This window comes from Helianthus annuus, chromosome 14, assembly GCF_002127325.2.
Source record: "Helianthus annuus cultivar XRQ/B chromosome 14, HanXRQr2.0-SUNRISE, whole genome shotgun sequence".
Classification (NCBI taxonomy): Eukaryota; Viridiplantae; Streptophyta; class Magnoliopsida; order Asterales; family Asteraceae; genus Helianthus; species Helianthus annuus.
In genome coordinates this window covers 157,307,710-157,328,775 of record NC_035446.2, presented here as the reverse complement: position 1 = coordinate 157,328,775, position 21,066 = coordinate 157,307,710, and the positions used below count along the sequence as shown (strand labels likewise).

Genomic DNA, 21,066 nt, shown 5'->3' with positions numbered 1-21,066 from the left:
GGTAGGATCGGGTTCGGGTAGGATCGGGTTTTAAAAAATCGGGTTTTTTTTAAAACCGGGTCGGGTCCGGGTCCGGGTTTTCTACCAAAAATGTATACCCTATATACCCGGGTTCGGGTAGGGTTCGGGTCGGGTTTTATAAAACCCGGGTATTATAATACCCTATTTCCGGGTTCGGGTCCGGTTCGGGTATTCATCGGGTAGGGTTCGGGTATGCATCGGGTTGGGAAAAAACCCGCACCGGGTATTAAAAAACCCCCATCGGGTTGGGAAAAAACCGCATCGGGTAGTGCGGTTGTGGCTGGAGAAGGCTAGACGAGTGATGCAGGTGGCTGGAGAAGGCTAGACGACTGATGCAGGTGGCTCAAGCAATAGCATGTTGAGCCGAAAAAAATCAAATGAGAACAACCAGGACCAGCCATGCATTGTCACGAGATTTAGTGGGGTTTTAGTTTTGTTCTTTTGGGCTTTGAAAAGAAATATGTGGATTACATAATTTTGTTCATCATAAGAACTAGAAACCTAATACTTAAACAAGATTCATTACATCAAAGTGCATACATAATTTTGTAAAATCATAAGAACTAGAAGTCTTAACGCATACATAATTAAACAAGATTACATCAAAATCGGGTTTTTTTAAACCGGGTTTCGGGTATAAACCGGGTTTCGGGTATAAACCGGTTTCGGGTTCGGGTTCGGGTATTTATAAAACCGGGTTTCGGGTATAAATCGGGTATAAAAAAACCGGTTCCGGGTTCGGGTTTTAGATCAAATATGCATACCCGGTCCCTACCCTACGGGTAGGGTCGGGTTCGGGTTCGGGTATAAAAAACCCGGGTTTTATAATACCCGGTTCCGGGTTTTTTTTTCGGGTCCGGGTCCGGGTTCGGGTTTTTTGTGCACCATTATACGCAAGTAGACAAACACACTTTGATGGTGGGCTGATATCTAAAATCTTGTTGGGCTTAACTAAATAAAGAAAGAAGATTTTGGGCTTTTGTTACATAATAAGGCAGGCTCAAATGGATGGCCTGAACCAATGAAGAACGAGACTCAACAAAGAATCAGGGTCGGACAGCTCACGATCTAGTTTGAGAGAGAGGTGCGTAAGCCGGGTATTTTTAATTAATCGGTTCCGGTTATGGAACCAGATATTGTTATAACCGGTTCGGTTCTAATTCTGGTTATTTGACTAAAAAACCATACCCTATTTGCTCGGTTCCGAGTAAGGTTCGCTTCCGGTTCTTAAGAAACCGGGTATTAAAATACCCTATTTTCGAGTTTGTCTATACCCTATCTACGAGTTTTTTAATACCTTTCTTTCAGGTTTTTTTAATATTTTATTCCGTTTTTGTTACCCTATTTCCTCGTCTCTTTTTATTACTATTAAATATACATGTATAATGAAAAAAAATACACTAACCTAAATTTAAAAGATAGATATTAGAATCATGTATTGGGTATAGCCGAGTATAATCAGTTCCGGTTCTTTCCCTGTTTCGGGTATTAATCTGGTATGGTCTGTTCCGGTTCCAGGTATTGAGATGAAAATACATACCATATCTATATCCTACGGGTAGGGTCGGTTCCGGTTTCAGGTATAGAATACCCAGATATTAAAAAAACCGGTTCCATATTTTTTTATCGGATGCGATTCCAGTTACGATTTTTTGTGCACCTCTAGTTTGAGAGTCGAGAAAGTAACTGGAATTTTTTAGTCGAGTTCAATACAATTAGTTGTTGGTTTAGTAAGTTCATGATTTTTGTTTTGTTTCGTATTTATTTTAAGTGATTTAGCTTCAAATTTAATAAACCTTTTTACTTTGTTAATTATTCTAATAAAATCATTCAAAATGTTAAATCCTAAGACCATGGGGTATGGTGGGGCGGGGGTTGGGGGCATGAGTTAACACGTGGAGTTCGATCCCTCCACTGGTGAGTGACGTGTCCGTGAGGTATGGCGGGGCGTGGGTGAACCGCGTGGCTTGGCAGGTTATTAAAAAAATACAAAAAATTAAAAAAATACACACAACATTAAAAAAAACCCTAAGATTTTATTAAATTAAAAAAAAAACCTAAAAACGATTACAAAATAAAAACCTAAAAACGATTAAAAATTACATAATTCCTAGAAATTACAAAATAAAAAAAAACCTAGAGCGTTAGGTAAATCTCAAAAAGCGCGAGCTTGTTGAACGCCTTTCGCTCCTTGCCCCGAAACTCAATGTTCGCCACCGCCACCCGGTCCTCGTGGCTTAACTCACCGCTCGGAACGGCTTCGTAGTAGGCCTTGAAACGATCAAGCTTCGGCTATAGCTCGCGCCATTTATGTTGGCACGCGTTTAAGTTGTGCCGGTCGTGTCCGACGTTATGTCGGTAGCTTGCAAAGGCTTCCGGGCAATATCGTGTTTGACCGGGTTGTCGCCCCTTCATTGCGTCAACGACGCTTTTGACGAGAGCTAGCTCTTCTTCGTGGGTCCAAGAGGCCATCGATCTAGTGGGTTGGGGTAGCGGTTGACAGCGATGGTTTGGGATGGGGTAGCCGGTGGGGTTGGGGTTATATTTATAGTGATGTTGACTATTGGGGTTGGGGTGACCGCTTGGCTTGGCCAAACGGTTCAATTTTAAATTTTAAATGTCCCGCTATGACATGGCCAACAAAACGAATAGGAGCCGGCCACATAGGATCGCTAGCCCGCCCCACGCCCGACTTCAAACTCCCGCCCCTTGGGCCACGCCCCAACCCAAACACACCCGGAGTGATGGCTTGGGCGTTTTCAGCCAACCTACGCCCCAACCCAAGCCCCATACCCCACATTCTAATAGAATTGAACAAATAGAATATTCCAATACCAGCCCACTAAAGCAACTCCCACAAAAAGAGAAGAAAACCCCCCAAAGAAAAAAAAACTAGTCTTTCTGGAAAGTGTTAAAAGACAATGATTACCTAATAATTACTTATTTCAGAACAAATTACGATAGGAAATAAAAGTTTTCGAATTTGATATGATATGCACGTTAATATAAAATATAGAAACAAATATAGCTCGATTTATAAATGCTAAATTAAATTGCAAAAGTTTAAATAACAATAGGATAAATACTAACAATTGGTTGGAAAACAATTTTTAATTGTTAGAAAGTAGGCATATCTGGCCAATCTTATTAAAAAGACCATTCCAAAAATGGGGTTTACTTTTAGAAAGTAATTTAAACCAACCAAAAATAAGTCAACAAGAAAATGTGTCATCATGTCTTCTTGTACACCATATCACACCAACAATCAAGAATCTTTCCCACAAGATTTTATTATATTTAAAATTATATTTCCACTAAAGCACCAAAAGTTTTATAGGGCTGCTCAGAATGGGTGAAGATGAGGATGGATGGATGAGGTGATCTACCCGTAAAAGAGAGCACACTGTACCATCTAGTGGGAAGATTGAGATTTTCAACTAACAGGTTGAAAACGTATATATCTAAAAAAATTATAAAATCGGGGGGTCAAAAACGTATATATCTAAGTAATTGTATACGAAAACTACATACCGGGCACTACTGAGCGAAAATTTCAGGGGTCCCCCCGGCCCCCACTAAACTACGCCCTTGGTCCCATCTGGATCGGTACCAAAAATTTTCATATTGTATGAAGATAGTGGTCATGATCATTCCAGAACTCAAACGGTCATTTTACCATTAAACATTTAAAAAATAATAATTAATTTAAAACCAATCTATATATATATCATTTTCATTTTTGTTTTTTCACGCAAACCTTAACTCTTTCTTTCTCAAAGTTTTAACCTACACCTTTCACAATGGATCTATTTAAAATTCCATTAAGGTAATAGAGTTCCAACAATGTAACTTTTAAACTCGACCTTCAAGCTACAAGAAAGTAAATGATAATATTCTTACTGAATTGCGTTGTCAATAAACTCACCATGCTCTTGGGGCGGATCTTGTGTAGCATGTTGCGAAACACCCTACCTAATCTTGATGACTAGATGTATTTTTAGGTTGAAGGGTGTGGGGGGCATAGGTTGGGTCATCAATTGCCACGTAGGACCATTAATGGATTGCTACACCGCCCCTTGTCTCATTCACCATGGTTCGCATGAATTAAACCATGACAACCATGGATCTCCTTTTCTTTTTCAATATTTCATTTTCAATATTTCATTTTCACAAAAATAAATTAAAATAAAAGAATAATGATTTGGGTTATGACCACACAGTAGTGGTTTTGGATGATGGATTAGAAATGGGTGATATAGCGCTAATATAGAGAGTTATGATGATCATCATCATGACTACACCCTATAGCCTTAATACTTTTTAAATATTGGAATGCATGTATTTTAAAACTAGATTTTAGTTTAGTTATAAATATCTTTTGTTTAAATGTGTGTAATTCAAATATGGTTTTAGGATGGCATGGATTTTCATGTGCGGGGCTTAACACATTACTTTTTATCTTACTAAAACATATATACAACTATAAGATTATATTATCCCCTCAAGTTAAAAATAGTTTAAGTTTAGTAAAACGTCATGATTTACTAGTTGTGCCTGTGTCATATAGGCTAACACGCCTTGATATTTCTCAATGTAGTAGGCGCATAACTGCAATAAGCATTTTAAGTATGATCATTTTTTTTTTTGTGCAAGGTAACATAAAATTGTTCAAAAAATAAAAATGGATGAATACCTGAGTATAAGAAATACACATAAACTGCAATTTTCTTGGGTTTTACTCGACAAGTGTTTGCTAAAAATATATTATCTTGTTGATAAAGGCAGGCTAGTTTTTTTGTCGTCGCGCGTTGTGGCGAAGCCGAGCAAATGATAATGTAAAACAAACATGATTTGAAAACAAAGCATGTTGTTTAGAAAATTAAACCATTAGAACGATTTAGTTTGTCATCAATAAATACTTTACTATAAGTACAATTTCATTTTTAACAAAACTTATAACGAAATGTCCGGGAAAAAATCAATCATAACTACATGCTTAAGTTTTAAGAAAAAGTTATAAACATATAATATTAAAGAAGTACCAAATTAATCGATAATATATGTTCTAAAAAAGAAAAAAGAATTATTAAAAATACGGTATAGGAAATATATGATTTAAAAAAAGAAAAATAATTAAAAATATGTTATTAAAATAAAAAATAATAAAAAAGCTATATATTATTATAAAATTAAAATGGCAAATTGGATTTAAATAATCCCAACTCACTATTATTGGCCAATAATAATCCCAACTCATTTAATCACCAATAATAATCCGAACTATTCATTTTTGTTTGTAAAATACTCCCAGTTAAAAAAACACTAACTAGGTTAAAAAATTGCTGACGTGGCAGGTGACGTGGCATGCCACATCAGCAAATTTACTGACGTGGCAGTTGATGTGGCATTTTTGATGACGTGGCAGCTAACGTGTCTGTCTACGTGGCATTTTTGATGACGTGGCAACTGATGTGGCAGGTGATGTGGCATGCCACATCAGCAACTTTTTAACCTAGTTAGTGTTTTTTTAACTAGGAGTATTTTACAAACAAAAGTGAATAGTTCGGATTATTATTAGTGATTAAATGAGTTGGGATTATTATTGGCCAATAACAGTAAGTTGGGATTATTTAAATCCAATTTGCCAATTAAAATTACTATTCATCATTTGAAAATAAAGCATGTTGTTTAGAAAGCTAAACCATTAGAACGGTTTAGTTTATCATCGTACTGTTTTATGATACCAAATAAATACTTTACTATAAGTACAATTTCGTTTTAAAAAAAAACTTATAACGGAATGTACGGGAAAAATCAATCATAACTACGTACTTAAGTTTTAAGAAAAAGTTATCAACGTATAATATTAAAGAAGTATCAAATTAATCGATAATATATGTTCTAAAAAAGAAAAAAGAATTATTAAAAATACGGTATAGGAAATATATGATTTTAAAAAAAGAAAAATAATTAAAAATATGTTATTAAAATAGGGCGGATCTATCCGGACACCTTCTCCGCCTAATTTCACACTTTTTGTGCCCTAGACGCCTCGTATAGCTCTATACGAGGCGTATATGCACTGAATTCAAGGTGGTCTCAGAGGGTGTCAGGCACGATGTTTAAGGAACCCTATACGAAGGGTACAGCCCTATACGAGGCGTCTAAACTTGTTTTTTTTTTTGGCTGAAATGAGGGGTGTTTTGGTATGGTTTTTTGGATAGTTTTGAAGATGTGTTTATTTGTTGAAAATTTTTATGGTTTTAAAAAAGGTTTTTTTTTTTTTTTTGTTTTTTACACTATAAAAAGTTTTTGTTTTTTAAAAATCAACTATTTTAAAAATCGGCTCTTTATATATATTATATCGATTAAATATTATATTGTTTTTAACATTTTGCTTTTTTAAATATTATTCTTTCGATTAACATTTTATCTCTTTCAAATATTGTTTCCGTATTATATTCAAGGGATATATTGTTTCCGTATTATATTCAAAACATATTTTGTTTCCGTATTATATAAATTTAAGACAACAATCATTAAGTAACCGAATAACTGAAAACAAAAATATGACATATATAAGATAACTTTCTACATCCATAACAAAAATATATAAGATAAGTTTGTACATCCATAATAAAAATAAAAACAACAACAGGTCTATGCATCCAAATCCGAATCCGAATCCTGATGCTGCTGCTGCGGCTGGTGCTGCTGATGTGGTGCTCGAACCGGTGGAAGCGGTATCGGAGGTAATCCCTCTCTCTCTCGTCTATTCTGCTCCGCCCGTACCAGCCAGCCTACCAAATCGTTGAGCCTGTCAAGCTCGGCTCGTACATCCGGATGTAGCGCAGCTCCGGGGGCATGACCTAGAATAATGTGTCGTGGAAACTGAGGTGCCCCGGCAGGTGGCGGTGGCTGTGGCACCGCTGCACTGTCTACATCCTCCGGAGGGTCCTCCACGGGCACTGCATCAGCAGGATCTGCAGGAGGATGAACGGGCTCGAAATGCTCTGGTAGGGCCTCCTCTTTCCATACGCCCCCCTCGCGGTTTTTAAACCGCGGGCCAACGGCGAACCTCTTGATTACCTTCATCCCCCACAGCGTCTGAAAACCCATCCGCGTCGGCATGACTGGCGGCGTCCGTAGATGTGGGTCCTGGTGTGGTACGAGGCCCAATGAACGGGCAATGACGGTCACGTACGCCCCGCCATACAAAAATCCACGCTCCTGCCGGTGATGGGCGAAGGCGTAGTACTGGGCTAGACCGTGTGCTAGCGCGCACGGCCTCCTATACAACAAACAATAAAGGAAAAAAAGATCTATGGTCGTACACCACTCACGGCTGTAGCCGCGTACTGAAATAGAAGTAGCGAGCAAATGGTGCAGATACCTGCAAATAGTGTTAGCGAAATACAAAAAACAGAGATTAATAAACAGTGCATATTATCACAATAATTGCCATAATAAACGTACATACCTGTACAGCGGGTCCCTAACAAACGACACCCTCCCCTTCGACTTCTCGTGCTCCCAATGATCCGCCCCCGCAATCACCTGCCAAAACCCTACAAGAGTGGGTTTTTCAACCACCACTAGCCCCGCTGTGTAAATCTCAGTCTCGATCTCCTCCTGCATGTATAAACCACAATGCACCGCAAACTCTGCTAGCGTCATCGAACGCATAATGCCAGCAAGCCTGAAAGAAACCTCAGGCGGAGGAGGAGCACCTGGGTGCGGGAGCGGCACTGGGACCCCAGGAGGGTAAAATGTGAATGACGAAAGGAACTCGACCAGCAGCTCCCTGTAGGTCGGCGTGTGCGCCAAATCAAAAAGACGATGCCACGGCGAATCGACAGGTATAAACCGACGCACTCTCGGCGTCTCAGCAATCTCGTCCATCGCATCCCAGTCGATCGTTGCATGCGATCCAATGTACATCCTCCTAAGCTTCTGGCATTGACGGGCGGCCTCGGTGCCGTCGGGAAACTCTAGATATGGATGCCCCTGCAGCGTATCCACAGGCGGTCGCCGTCTCCGTCGTGGACCCTGCTGAACCGGCTCTACGTGAATGTCATCGCCCGGAATCAGATCGTCCTCCATAATCAATCTGCAAATAAATACCGTATACGTATAAAAACAATAATAAATAAATAAATTAGTAAATAATTAATTAAATAATAATAATAATAATAACATTAATAATAATAATAATATTTAATAACAATAATAATGTTTATAATAATAATAATTAATAAATAATAATAATAATATTTATAATATAATAATTAATAAACAATAATAACAATAATAATAATAATAATAATATAATAATTAATAAATAATAATAATAACAATAACAACAACAATAATAATAATAATATTTATAATATAATAATTAATAAACAATAATAATAATAATAACAATAATAATAATAACAATAATAATAATAATAACAATAATAATAAAAAGAATAATAATAACAATAATAATAACATTACAAAAAAAAAAATCAGAGCCTCGTATAGCCCTCGTATAGGGCTATACTCGGCGTCCTGTTCTACTGGTTCATCTTCAACATTATAGTCAAACCCCCAAAACCCAACAAAAATCAAATTTCAGGGCAAACCTACGGTCTAAAGGCAAAAACGAGGCAAAAATACTTAACTACGGGATGAAATACGTACCGGTGATGCTTCAAATCTTCAAAAATACGGTCGAAATACGTACGAGGCGTATAGCTCTGTCTTGTCCGTATGTGTGTGTTTTTGTTGTTTGGGGGTGTAATCAGTGTCGTCTAGGCCCCCCCCCCAGACTTATACGAAACATAGACGACTCGTATAGAGCTATACGAGACGTCTATACTTTTTGTTAAATGACTATTTTGTCCCTGTATAGCCCCCAGTATAGGCATTTTTCAGGGGCAAAATGGTAATTAACCAAACAAAAAAGATATTTCTGGAGTGGTTAATTACCATTTTGCCCCTGAATAATGCCTATACTGGGGGCTATACAGGGGCAAAATGGTCATTTAATAAAACTTTTTTAATAATTAAAAAAGGAAAAGGTGTTAAAGTTGCCGCCTCAGTTGTACTTCTTGTACAGACCTGTACATGTCGTCTAGGCTTCTAAATTACCTTTGAGCCCCTGTTAAAGGGCTATACTGGGGACTTTCAGGGGTAAAATAGTAATTAACATAAAATATTTTCAAAATTCAAATTTAAAGTAAAAGAATTGTTACCGCTCAAATAGACGACCCGTATAGGTCTATACGAAGCGTCCATTTTCAAAAAATTCAAATTTTGAAATTCAGATATTCAAAATTTAAATTTTCAAAAACCCGCTCAAATAGACTACCCGTATAGCTCTATACGAGGCGTCTGGTTTAAGTAAAATTACTTTTTAGCCCCTGAAATAAGCCTAGATTGGGGGCATATCAGGGGCTAAATGGTCTTTTGGTCAACCATATACGACCCGTCTAGCTCTATACGAGTCGTATACTTGTGTTTTTTTTTTTAAATCTTATTAACCTGTTTTAATGAATTCTAATTATAGAATACTGATAGAAATTATAATAAAAATTATAGAATTTGTAGAAAATTATAGAAAAATACTATTAATTACAAAAAAATACTATTAATTACAAAAAAATAGTATTAATTACAAAAAAATACTATTAATTACAAAAAAATACTATTAATTACAAAAATCATTCTTCCGTATAACTATCTATGTAATTAAGACTGGGGTTTGATCTTGGCCGAGGATTCATTATCGATGTATACCATTCTAGACGTGGCAAGTACATATCTTCCCATTGTTCTGTATGGGGTCTTCGGTGGGTCAACCATAGCCCGTGTGCTGGTGGCATAGGATAATCCCCTTCCAGCTTAACATGTATGAAGTGGTTCTCGTTAACATGTGTAAGTGTTATGAATAATGGTTGTTGATTAGCCGGAGGACTTAGTATTGGGAAGTAAGTGGAACTCGCACCCATGGTTGTCGTTAACAGGTGCACCCCGATACCGTACGTTTGTGCAATAAGAAGTCCTGCAAAGGGGAAGTCCATCCAGTGATTCTCCCCACAACCGGCCACTGAATCCCAAATTAGGCCCTGACGATGCGTGTAAAAATAACCTTCAGCCCATGCTTCAAATATTGGGAACCAGATCGATTCGTTCTGATCCATTTCTTGGACAAGGTCCCTTCTAATAAGCCCCCATGAACTCTGATCCATCCCTAAGCCCACAGCCACAGACCGAAACCCACAATGACCGTCCGGCATCACATCTCGTATGCACGAGACGTACGGATGGAACACTGGCGGAATGGCAGACTTAAACCGTTCGATGATTCCCACGTACTCGTCCCCAATGATTAAAGGAAAACCGTGATCATCTCGTGTCTCTTTCTTCTTAGAACTCTTTGAATGGCTTAGGCTCGCTTTGAGTTTTTGGGACCTTATAACCGGCTGTTGTGAGGCCTGAGACGGAACGTACGAGCTGTGGCGAGGTTTATCGTACTTACTTTGTCGTGAACCTTCAAAGCACGTGTTTGCATCACCGAAGGAGCTTCTCCTCAATTCTTCATCTATACGAGAGGCCTCGTCCAACCTTTCTTGTACCTGCTTTGTTGTTGGTCGGCCACGAGTATTTTGTTGGACAACCGGTGGTTTCTTGGTAGATTTCGTTGGAGTCAACACCGCTTTAATCTTTGAAATCAGGCTTTTTTGCTGAGCTGGGGGGTGCGACTGTAATTGTTGTCTAACAACATCTAGCTCTTCGACCACGTCAACGGAGTCGTCTATCAATTTACAACTTTGGAAGTTAAGTTTCCGCCAGAAGACGTCTATGTCTTCGAGTTGAATCGGACGCTCTGCACGGTTAAAAACAATACTGTTTAAGTAAAATGAAAAAAGGAAATATATCACACAAGTGTTGTACGTTTAACAATTATTACCTTCACGCATGTACTTTTCTATCCTACAAGCACAGGGCAACCCACAGCTGTGCCACATTTGGCAACCACATGATGAATTAAAGCGCTCCAAGACATCTAGCTTCCTAATTGCCTCTCCATGCAACAAGTCAAGGGCTGTATGGGATACTTTTCCAAGTAGGTGTTGAAACATCGGGTGTTTGTGGTGTTTCATTGTTTTTTCGATGCTTTCTCGAAAAGTCTTCCTTATTTCACCGAACTGTGTCTCAACTATATCCCGGACACAACCAACTACACGGTCCAGCGAGCTCCTATCTAGGACGTATCTCTTTAAGTTGGCGTGTTGGCTCTCAACTCTGTTTGTAGTACGATTACCAAAGTTGCGCCTCTTATCAGTCCACGCAAAGACAAACATCTCCTTATAGTCTTTTAGCCAGTTATCGTACACGTATTTGAAGACTCCTAAAAAGTAAAAATAATTTAATAAAATTTGCATAGGTGAGTCGTATGTTATTAGAAAAACTTACTAGAACGTTTGCACTCCACAAGTCGCTTTCGCATGTTGCGCAAGTGGTAGTCGTAGATGGGTATGGATGGAGACTCAATCAATGTCCCCCAGAATGACAAAAATTTCTTCCAGTCTTCGTCTGTGAAGGCACCCTTGCAGTGCTTCATAACATTCTGTTGTATGTGCCACCTGCAAAGAAGCCTGGAGGCGTCTGGAAATACTTTAGCACACGCGCCCATAAGGGCTAGGTCTCTATCCGTTAAAATCACACGTGGCTCCATACATTCATCCAACATTGACTTAACCCTCTAAAGCACCCACGCAAAGTTATCACCCCGTTCTTTACTAACAACGGCATGCGCGATAATAAACGATTTGTTGGTAGGCGTCATACCAACAATCTGGATAAAGGGCATATTGTATATGTTTGTCTTGTACGTCGCATCGATCATCATGACGTGGGGGAATGCACGCCACATGACTCTCGAGTCCCGATGAAGAAAGAAGATCTCTGTTACGATCTCTGTTCCGGGTTCTTCCCGTGTCTCGTAAATAAAGTCGTTGTTTATCAGCACATTTTCTAGTGACTGCATGGGAGTCAATCCTTGTCTTTGTTCGGCTCTAATCTTCGCTACAACGTTTTGAACATCTTTCTGAACATGAAACCTTTCGGGGTCCTGCTTCCTTATCGTTTGAAATGTTTTGCGCGGCTCCATGTTTTGAGCTGTCAGCTGCTCGATCAGTTTCATTTCGCTTGGAGTAAACCTTCGCACAAACGCGTGGGTCGACAGGTCCTCACAAAGTTTGTGGTTATGTTCAATTGTTCTGTCTTTTATCTCCCAGGTTTCATACGGGTGGTTTCGGACAGCCAGCAGGTAAAACGGGCAACCGGTTTTTTTGCTTCCAGCTTTTCTAAGTGTTGCTGTACTCTGGTGCTCACCACCACGATCACATTCAAGCCATACCCTCCCGGTTCTTCCCCTAATTTTCTTTGATCGACGGGTGACAATAACGAAACCATCCGCGTTTGCTATTTCTTGTATCCGTTTCTTTAGTTCATCTAAGGAGTTGAAAACCTGTAACATCGACAATATTAATAATAATAATAATAATATAATAATAATAATAATAAAATAATAATAATAATAATAATAAAATATTAATAATAAAATAGTAATTTATACCGTCTTTTTTAAGTACGGACTGTCCAGAATGGGAGGTGCTTCACCACCATATCTACCATATCCACCATAACCACCATATCCTCCAACGTCCGAATTGTTTTGATGAACGTAAGGAGTGCCCGGGGAAATGAATTGCTGATGATCACCGTCTCCTTCGTATCCACCGTATCCCCCGTATCCACCGTATCCACCATATCCACGGTTTTCTTCGTATCCACCGTCTCCTCCGTATCCACCGTCTCCTCCGTATCCACCGTCTTCTCCGTATCCACCGTCTCCTCCGTATCCACCGTCTCCTCGGTATCCACCGTCTCCTCGGTATCCACCGTCTCCTCCGTATCCACCGTCTCCTCCGTATCCACCTTCTCCTCCGTATCAACTAGCATGGTATGAGTCATCTACAGGGGCTGTTTCATCAACAGGAGGATGCTTGTTCAAATCTAGAAACGGTCTGTTTTGTTTTCCGTGTATACTAGACACAACCTCCTCTTGCTCATTAGAATCGGGAACGCCAGACTCCTCCAAAATAGACAACCGTATCATCATTAGTAAATAATAAACTAAAACAACAAGTAATTAAAACATTTAAGCTAATAACTGTTACCGGAACGCTTTCGTACCCCCACTTTTCGCTAGAATACTGCCCGAAGATATAGTTGTCGTCCCAATATGATGACATTTCAACACTCCGGGATGATAAGAACGCAAATACAAACAACAAGAGTCTTTCGAATAAATACAAGAAGAAACAGAATGTGTGAATGTGAGTGTTTGTTGAATGCTCGGGTGTGGACCAAGAATGCACTGTAGGTTGCATTTTATGTGAGCTAAAGACGCCTCGTATAGGTCTTTACTCCCCGTATGCCTTTAAGTCATGTCAGACATAGTCTCATCATAGTCAAATCGGTCAGCTCAAGACGCCTCGTATAAATCTATACGAGGCGTCTAAGTACCCTCGTATTGACCCCTCGTACAGGGCTAGACTCCCCGTCTGATGTGACTGATGTGACGTTGTACGAGGTGCAGAAGCTGGTCGGGAAAAGCAACCCTATACGCCTCGTATAGGGCTATACGAGGCGTCTAGAAGGGTGTGGAAATAGGGAATAAGGTGTGTGAATATGTAGACCCTTAAAATAAAAAATAATAAAAAAGCTATATATTATTATAAAATTAAAATTACTATTTATCAAGCTTCAATAACAATATATATATATATATATATAAAATTAATCGATAATATATGTTCTAAAAAAGAAAAAAGAATTATTAAAAATACGGTATAGGAAATATATGATTTAAAAAAAAAGAAAAATAATTAAAAATATTTTATTAAAATAAAAAATAATAAAAAAGCTATATATTATTATAAAATTAAAATTACTATTCATCAAGCTTCACTAACAATATATATAATATATATATAATTCCGGTTTTTTGTGTTTATTGAAGTGTAAATTACATTTTTAAGGTAAACTATTGTCCATCTTTCTTTTTTATATATATTAGGTAATATTTTTTTTTTCATTTTCAATTGAAGTGGCACATTATATGAAACTGAACAATTTTCATTTTCAATTAAAGTAGCACATTATATGAAATTGAACAATCATGTAATAATGACTCTTTTCATTTTTATTATATAAAACGGGTTGATGGGAGTATAAAACGGGTTGATCAGAGCAGTACCTATCTATTATATATAATAAACATGTTAAATAAGGGCTTATGTGTCAATTGATAAGAGCATGTAAAATGATGTGTCATTACCATAGAGCTCCTCAATTCCATTTTCCCGCTCAAAATTCCGGGTTAAAATTAGTTTCTATGGATACCGCGTGTCTTGCTCCAAACCCGTTTATTGACCTGTGTATATAAGCAATATGATAAACCTAAATAACTAAATCCCCATTCGTCTTCCTAACCTGTCCGAGTCTTCTTCTCTTTTCCTTAATCAGAAACCCTAAATCAACCACATACAGGTCCTTCTTTTTCCATTCAAGCTATTTGGATTCAACCATCGAATTGATATGTATTTTAATCTCAAAATGGCACTTAAAGTGAGGATTCAAGTCTAACACACGCGGAACCTTTTGGTCCAATGCAACGATTGAAAACCTTCCAGTAAGTTTTTTCGATCTATAATCTAATCCATGTATGTTTTTTCGTATAGAGATGGGTACAAACCTGAGGGTATATGATTAACCCATGTTTGTATAAACCCTAACTCTCAAAATCGATCATCAAACCATACTTCTTTGCTTCAATAATTTACGATTTCAGAGTGTTGTGATGAAATCCTTCTTCTCTGATTGAATCATGTAGTTGTATTCCATTGCTGGATTTGCTTCTAATAATTAAAACCTAATTTCGTTATCTATTAGGGAAGTTATGGTAAACAGCTTATTCATATTTGTAATTTAGGGTTTTCACAATTTTATTGAATTTAAGTTGCTTGACCACACTTATGTTACACTATTTATTAGTTGGCTTCTTCGGATTGATTGAGACTGAAATTAGTAAAAAACTAAAATGTGGATTTTGGTAGAAATTTCCTTAGGTTATATACAAGTAATTGGTGCATCGTTTTAATGAATTCATTTTTGAATCAGAAGATGCTTGATAGTGTACTGTTGTTATCTCAACTGCTAAAGGTGTGTTTCGATGTGTATGTTGAAAGTGACTATGTGATATTGTAATTTGAGTCACAATAGTTGGTTTCTGATGTTTTTGACAAAGAGATTATGCTAATGACTGTTTCATCGTTTTGGGGACGAATGATTAGTTTTTTAATGTAATTTAACAATATATTTACTGGTTAGCTTTTATATGTCCATTGATACAATGTTTAATGTTTTAATGATTTTTTGTTGACAGTGTTCATGTCAGATATAAAATATTCCTCTCTGCTATAGAATACCTGCCATTTTTTCCCGGGGATCTTGTAGATAGCGGTTTCAAAAAGGGAAGCTTTGAAGAAATTATTGAGAGGTTCTTAATTATCATTTTTAAATACCTTAAACCCATTCTATTGCTGGTCTTAATATTTTATTTCCCACTACTTCAACTGGGTTTTATCAAGATCACGAGAAGTCAAAGTTGGAAAAAGCTGACGTGTCATCCGACGTGGCAGAGCAATGCCGGTTGCAGAGTCTTGAAAAAGCTATGGTCATTCAGTGGCTTTGCTTTACACCTCCCTCCACCATTAATGATGCTACCAGAGTTGGCTCAAAACTGCTGAACCGAGAATTGATGCACAGGTAACTGATTTTTTTGTAGTTCTGTTTTCTACTTAATTTAAGCTTCATGAATGTATTACGTGTGGCAATATTTTATAGTAGTTGTATTTTTTTTCAGCAATGTACTGTTCCGGGAATTTGGTTTAATTTCTATGTGGAGAGTTCCAACAATGCCAATTGGGACCCATACGCTGCTTAGTTTACTTGCTGAGCCTTTGAAACATCCATCAGAAACTTCGATTTCCACCGAGGATCGTGAAACTTCTGATAGTTTGAGAGAGTTTCATGACTGGGTATGCTTTTAAACAAACACTGGTTTATATATCGACTTTTCATGTTCTATTTAATCTCTCTCTCTATATATATATATATATATACACACATACATATTTATGTATATATCTATTATCTATTATCTATTATATATAATAAATGAATAGAATTTGGGCCACGTGTCAGCGTGATATTGCACCTCAGATTGTTTTGGCCGGGAAAATTTTGGGTACAAAATATGGGTTAGGCGCGCTCCATATCCTGCTCCAAATCCTATTATGACCCGACTATATTTATACGCAGTTATGTAATTTGTTTTCCAAAACCCTAGAGAACCATCTCCGTTTTCCTTCATCTCCATCTCCATTCTGGTTTAAAGCATCAAGCATGAGGTATGTTTAATCTTCTAATACCAAATCTTCTTTCAATTCTATTGATCTTGTGGTATTGGCTATAAATTTCTTTTTTTTTTCTACGAGATTCATTCAGTTTCAAAAGGGATCTTACACATATTTAGTTCTTCATTTTGATTGGTGCCTCGGTTAGATTAATAGTTTGATGATCCAAGTTTGATTAATAGTTCTTCATTTCTAGGGTTTCACCGTCTTCTCCCTCTCTTCGCATTGCCTCTCAAACATCTTCATCCAAGGTTTTGTTTCTATATCGAATCTATATTTTTCAAAGTTTATTTATCTTGATTTCATTTGTTTCTATTTTGTTTTGGCATTCCTTCGATCATATTATCCATTTTTTTTTTCAATGTTTGGGCAGATTAGATCACCGATGATAGCAGATTCTCTACAAACACAAATCAGTTGTTGATAAACAATGAATTTTAGGGATAATAATAAAGATGAAAGGTCCGATAGAGATCTTTGAAACCGTTTCTTCATACCGGCAGTTGGTACCGTATCACAATTTAGTTGAGACATTGATAAAAAGATAAATTTGTTTCATCTGATGTATTATTTTTTGTTTATATGTGAGCAGGTTGTTCGTTTCTTTTCAGTGTATCTTTTGTTTTGATGCTGAAGTTAATAGATTTGATTATGATCTTATAAATTTTTGCAATGTGTAAGTGATATTTGTGTTATTTTGATGAATTTGCAGTTGTAAGTGGTATTTGTGATGTTATGCTAATCTTCGTTTGTTTTCACCGTTTATGATCTTGATGAATATGTTCCAATTTGTACTTAATATTAGTTGTATTATTATGATTTTGTAGCTTTAAGTGGTTATTGAAAGGCTAAACATAGATTCTTTTTTTTTTCTTTAGATCAAGTCATATTGGTTCAGCACCTGTTTCTTCAAGGTTTTCATTGATCCCACTTCTTAACTGGTACTCATATCCCCTTTTATGTTTGTAACATTTTTTAGTTTATTTTTATCATTGATATAATAATAACTGATTTCTGGTTACTTGGTGTAATCAACAAGCATTAGGCTGCTTTATCAAGTCCACCTTTCTAATGCCAAGAAATCATCTGCCACAACTGAAATCAAACACAAGTTGGATAATGACAGCGGCAAGGACATTTTTAAGTTGGGGAGAAAAGATCTTCTTCCGAAAGTGAAGGGAACCAAAACAAAACAATAATTGGTGTTGGTATTTGCCTTATTTTTTAAATTTTGGATACATAACATCTCTTCATCTGAAACGTTTGTTATTTAAATTATTATAGTTATGCTTAGTGTTATCTTTAGATAAAGCTATTCGTGTTCGGATGCTTGACGGTATATGTTTTGTTAATTTTTAGTCTAATTCAGTTCTTCTTTGGTTTCACACTCAGTATATTGACCGATGAGAGCGTGAAAAGAGAGACCGGATTGATGCAAACGTTGTCGTATTGTTGCAGAGTACACCACTATAGTGTTGCTAACAATGGCAAACTTCAGGTAAAATATGCTGGTTGATTTTAGATACATTTGTGGTGGTAATTGGTTTAAATTTTGCTTGGAATTTTAAGTTTTACTAGGGGTTTAATTTTGATTATTAAGACTGGGAGATGAAGGTGATTATGCATATACCATTACTGTGAGGTACTTTTTTTGTTTACAAGTAGTTTATTATGTGCATATTTTAGTCTCATACTAACACTAACAATGATAAAAATAGATTCGCCGATTAGCAATGGAAGTTCGTTACCTGGTGTCGACAGGACAAATCACTTCTTTGAATGGAGATTCAACTCGTATGTTATCTGGACTTTTGTATGGTTTTTGTAAAGATATAAGTATAGGGATGAGCACTTACCCGGTACCGAACCATACCGGGTATATTTGGTACCTGTACCGGTTCCCATTTACCCCCTTTTTCGGTACCAGTATCGGTACCAATTTTCTCCGTATTTCGGTACCGAACGGGTACCGTGCTCATCCCTATATAAGTATTCCATGATAACCTTATATTTACGAAGTTGTGTAGTATTGAGTACGCTTTGACATAGGCCCCTACCATTAAAATCCTCCTTTTTACCTGATATATTTTATTTAAAAAAATCTATTATCATAATTCGTATAAACTTATAAGCAAAATTTATAACCAAAGCCATTAGGACAAGAGCCTCTAAAGAGAACTCAGTTCATCAGAAACCTTTTGATTACATGTCCACATTTGATAGAATCTATACCAGTTTCGTATTTGGGCATACCTGGATTGTGTTTTTCTGCGTACAGATATTGATGATGACCATGAGTTGAAGTAGGGTCTTCAACAATTTTGTAAGGTAACATTATACTTTAATTTTTATGAAGTTGGAGTATTTTATGAAATTTAAACAGTAATTTCTACCATTTCAATTGGCTTTCATTTTTTTCATCTTGACTTAGATATGTTCTTCTCTTACCAGGCCAACCCATATTCACTTAGGTCATTGGGAGGCTGTCATGAAATTCGGTTGGTCGGTTTTGGGTTTTTCAGGTATTCTCTAATTTTGGTTCGAGTGGCTTTAAATTCGGGTCGGGTTAGGGGTTTTGTATAAAAATGGACACTACTCTTGACCACATTCTTATGGGTATAGGTGGCAAAACGAGCATGTTAGGTAACGGGTCAAAATAGATAAATTTTCATACTACTCAAATCATGTCGGGCCGACTTGTCAACATTTTTTAATATATCAAAGATAATGGATAATTTCATATTTCCCCTTCAAAACTTGGTATAATATCATAATTACCCAACAAAAATCCATAATATCAAATATTCATAATTTTTAAATTTATGACATATATATATCCTTTCCTTGAATTTGCATTAGGATTTAAGAGTTTGGAGTGTAAGGAGAAAGAGAAGTGTATAATGGTCATATTATGATTTTGATTTAATAGATGGGTATATATGAAATTTGAAGTATTTTGAACGGGAATTTTCGACATTAGTTATTTGGGCTGAGTAAATTTGATATTATGCACGTTTTTAGGGGTATATATGGAGCTGCCCCAAGAAGTGTATTTATTAAAATAATTTTCAAAAAGATTTTGGAAGCAATTTTAGACCTTGAAGGTTGTTTTTTTTTTCTTTTCAGGATTAGGTTTCGACATTGACGAGATAATACAAGCATGGCATGAACTGTATGAAGTGAAAAGATGGCAAAGTGGCGTTCGTCTTTTCGATTAGCGCCATTGTTTAGAAGACGAGTTTTGGTTATTGGTTCAAAGAAAAAAGTATTGTGGATGAAATTTAATATAAGGGTGAACACAACATACATGTTTTGGAGAACAGTTAGATGAATATATCCGGGTCGCTAGCTTGGGAAGTGGGACTCAACATACACAAACGTATATAACATTTATAATATGGTTTTTTTATTTTTTTTTTATTTTTATTTTTATTTTATTTTTTTTATAGAGGGAACTCAATTTACTAAGAGAAAGGTTTTGGTAACTCGAAGGATATGCATCTTCAAAAGGACTCGACTATCTTTAAATTGTATATCCACTCTATCACTAATTTATGCAACATCGGACTTTGTATTTTATTTTATTTATGCACTTGATATTTATTTTAATAGTTTTCTCCAACCCGGATAGCACCCGGGTGATAACCTAGTTAAGTATAACTATCTTTAGTTTGTTGTTTAATTCAAAGTTGTAAAAAAACAATCATGTAATAAGGCTATCAAGTATATCTTAACCTTTCTTAACTCTATATAAGCGTCATATCGTCCATTTTTCCTTTTCTACTCCATCTAATCTTAAGGCCTTTGGATATACTTTAAGGTTTAACCTAACTTAACTCCACCCAAGTGACACATCAACTTTTCTTTTTCCTCATTTCACTTTGTCTCACTCTAAGACCCCCCGTAGTGGGGCGTTTTTTTTTTTTAAATTTCAAAAATAACGCCCAACCCCCCCCCCCCCCAATTACATAGGGCGTTGTTAGGGATTTTTTTTGAAAAAAAAGTGAATTAGCGTTTTATTAACAACGCTCAACCAAACAAATTGCATGAGTATGAGATGTTGACTGGCCAATGGGAGTGGTCCAACTGGTAGTTTCATTTTTTTTAACCTCCTCTCTATAAAAAAAGTTGTTTAATGGTTGGAAGGGGCGTTATTGGGCATTCTTCCCACTACGACACTTTTGCAATAACCCCCAATAATGCCCCATGCTGACTGGACTGCCACGTGTCGCACAATGCCCCATGGTGGGGGCATTATTGAGCTAAACCACTACACATGGTCTAAGGAAATGGTTTAACATGTTAACACTTAACTCATTTAATGCACTTTAACATTGAGTTTTGTCTAAAAAAGAAAATAATAATTAATTTAATCTCTTCACATTGGGTTAACATGTTAACACATAACTCTTTCAATGGCTTATAACACAAGGAGGGAGTGATTTGCAATATTAGTTAACATGTCATGTCATTGTTAACACTATAGACGTTAGACTACACCCAATGG

The 21,066-nt window shown here is 36.7% G+C and overlaps 1 protein-coding gene across 19 annotated transcripts; it reads left to right on the top strand.

The window, feature by feature from the left end:
• Positions 1–14,549: 14,549 nt before the first annotated feature.
• Positions 14,550–20,168, top strand: LOC110890658 (nuclear pore complex protein NUP107). Of its 19 annotated transcripts, XR_002564673.2 has the most exons (17): positions 14,550–14,773; positions 15,527–15,640; positions 15,732–15,909; positions 16,007–16,181; positions 16,465–16,553; positions 16,756–16,810; positions 16,933–17,065; positions 17,152–17,235; positions 17,438–17,500; positions 17,599–17,767; positions 17,952–18,057; positions 18,129–18,201; positions 18,278–18,353; positions 18,838–18,887; positions 19,011–19,081; positions 19,686–19,938; positions 20,009–20,168. XR_002564673.2 is itself a non-coding variant. In XM_022138276.2 (7 exons), exons 3-7 carry the CDS (start codon positions 15,815–15,817, stop codon positions 16,998–17,000), a joined length of 477 nt encoding a protein of 158 aa, XP_021993968.1. In that variant the 5' UTR covers positions 14,550–14,773; positions 15,527–15,640; positions 15,732–15,814; the 3' UTR covers positions 17,001–17,264. The 19 variants fall into 19 exon arrangements, 1 of the variants encoding a protein (XP_021993968.1); XR_004879721.1 differs by having other exon boundaries at positions 17,605–17,767; positions 18,160–18,201; positions 19,686–20,168; XR_002564675.2 differs by having other exon boundaries at positions 17,605–17,767; positions 19,686–20,168.
• The last annotated feature ends 898 nt before the right edge of the window (positions 20,169–21,066 follow it).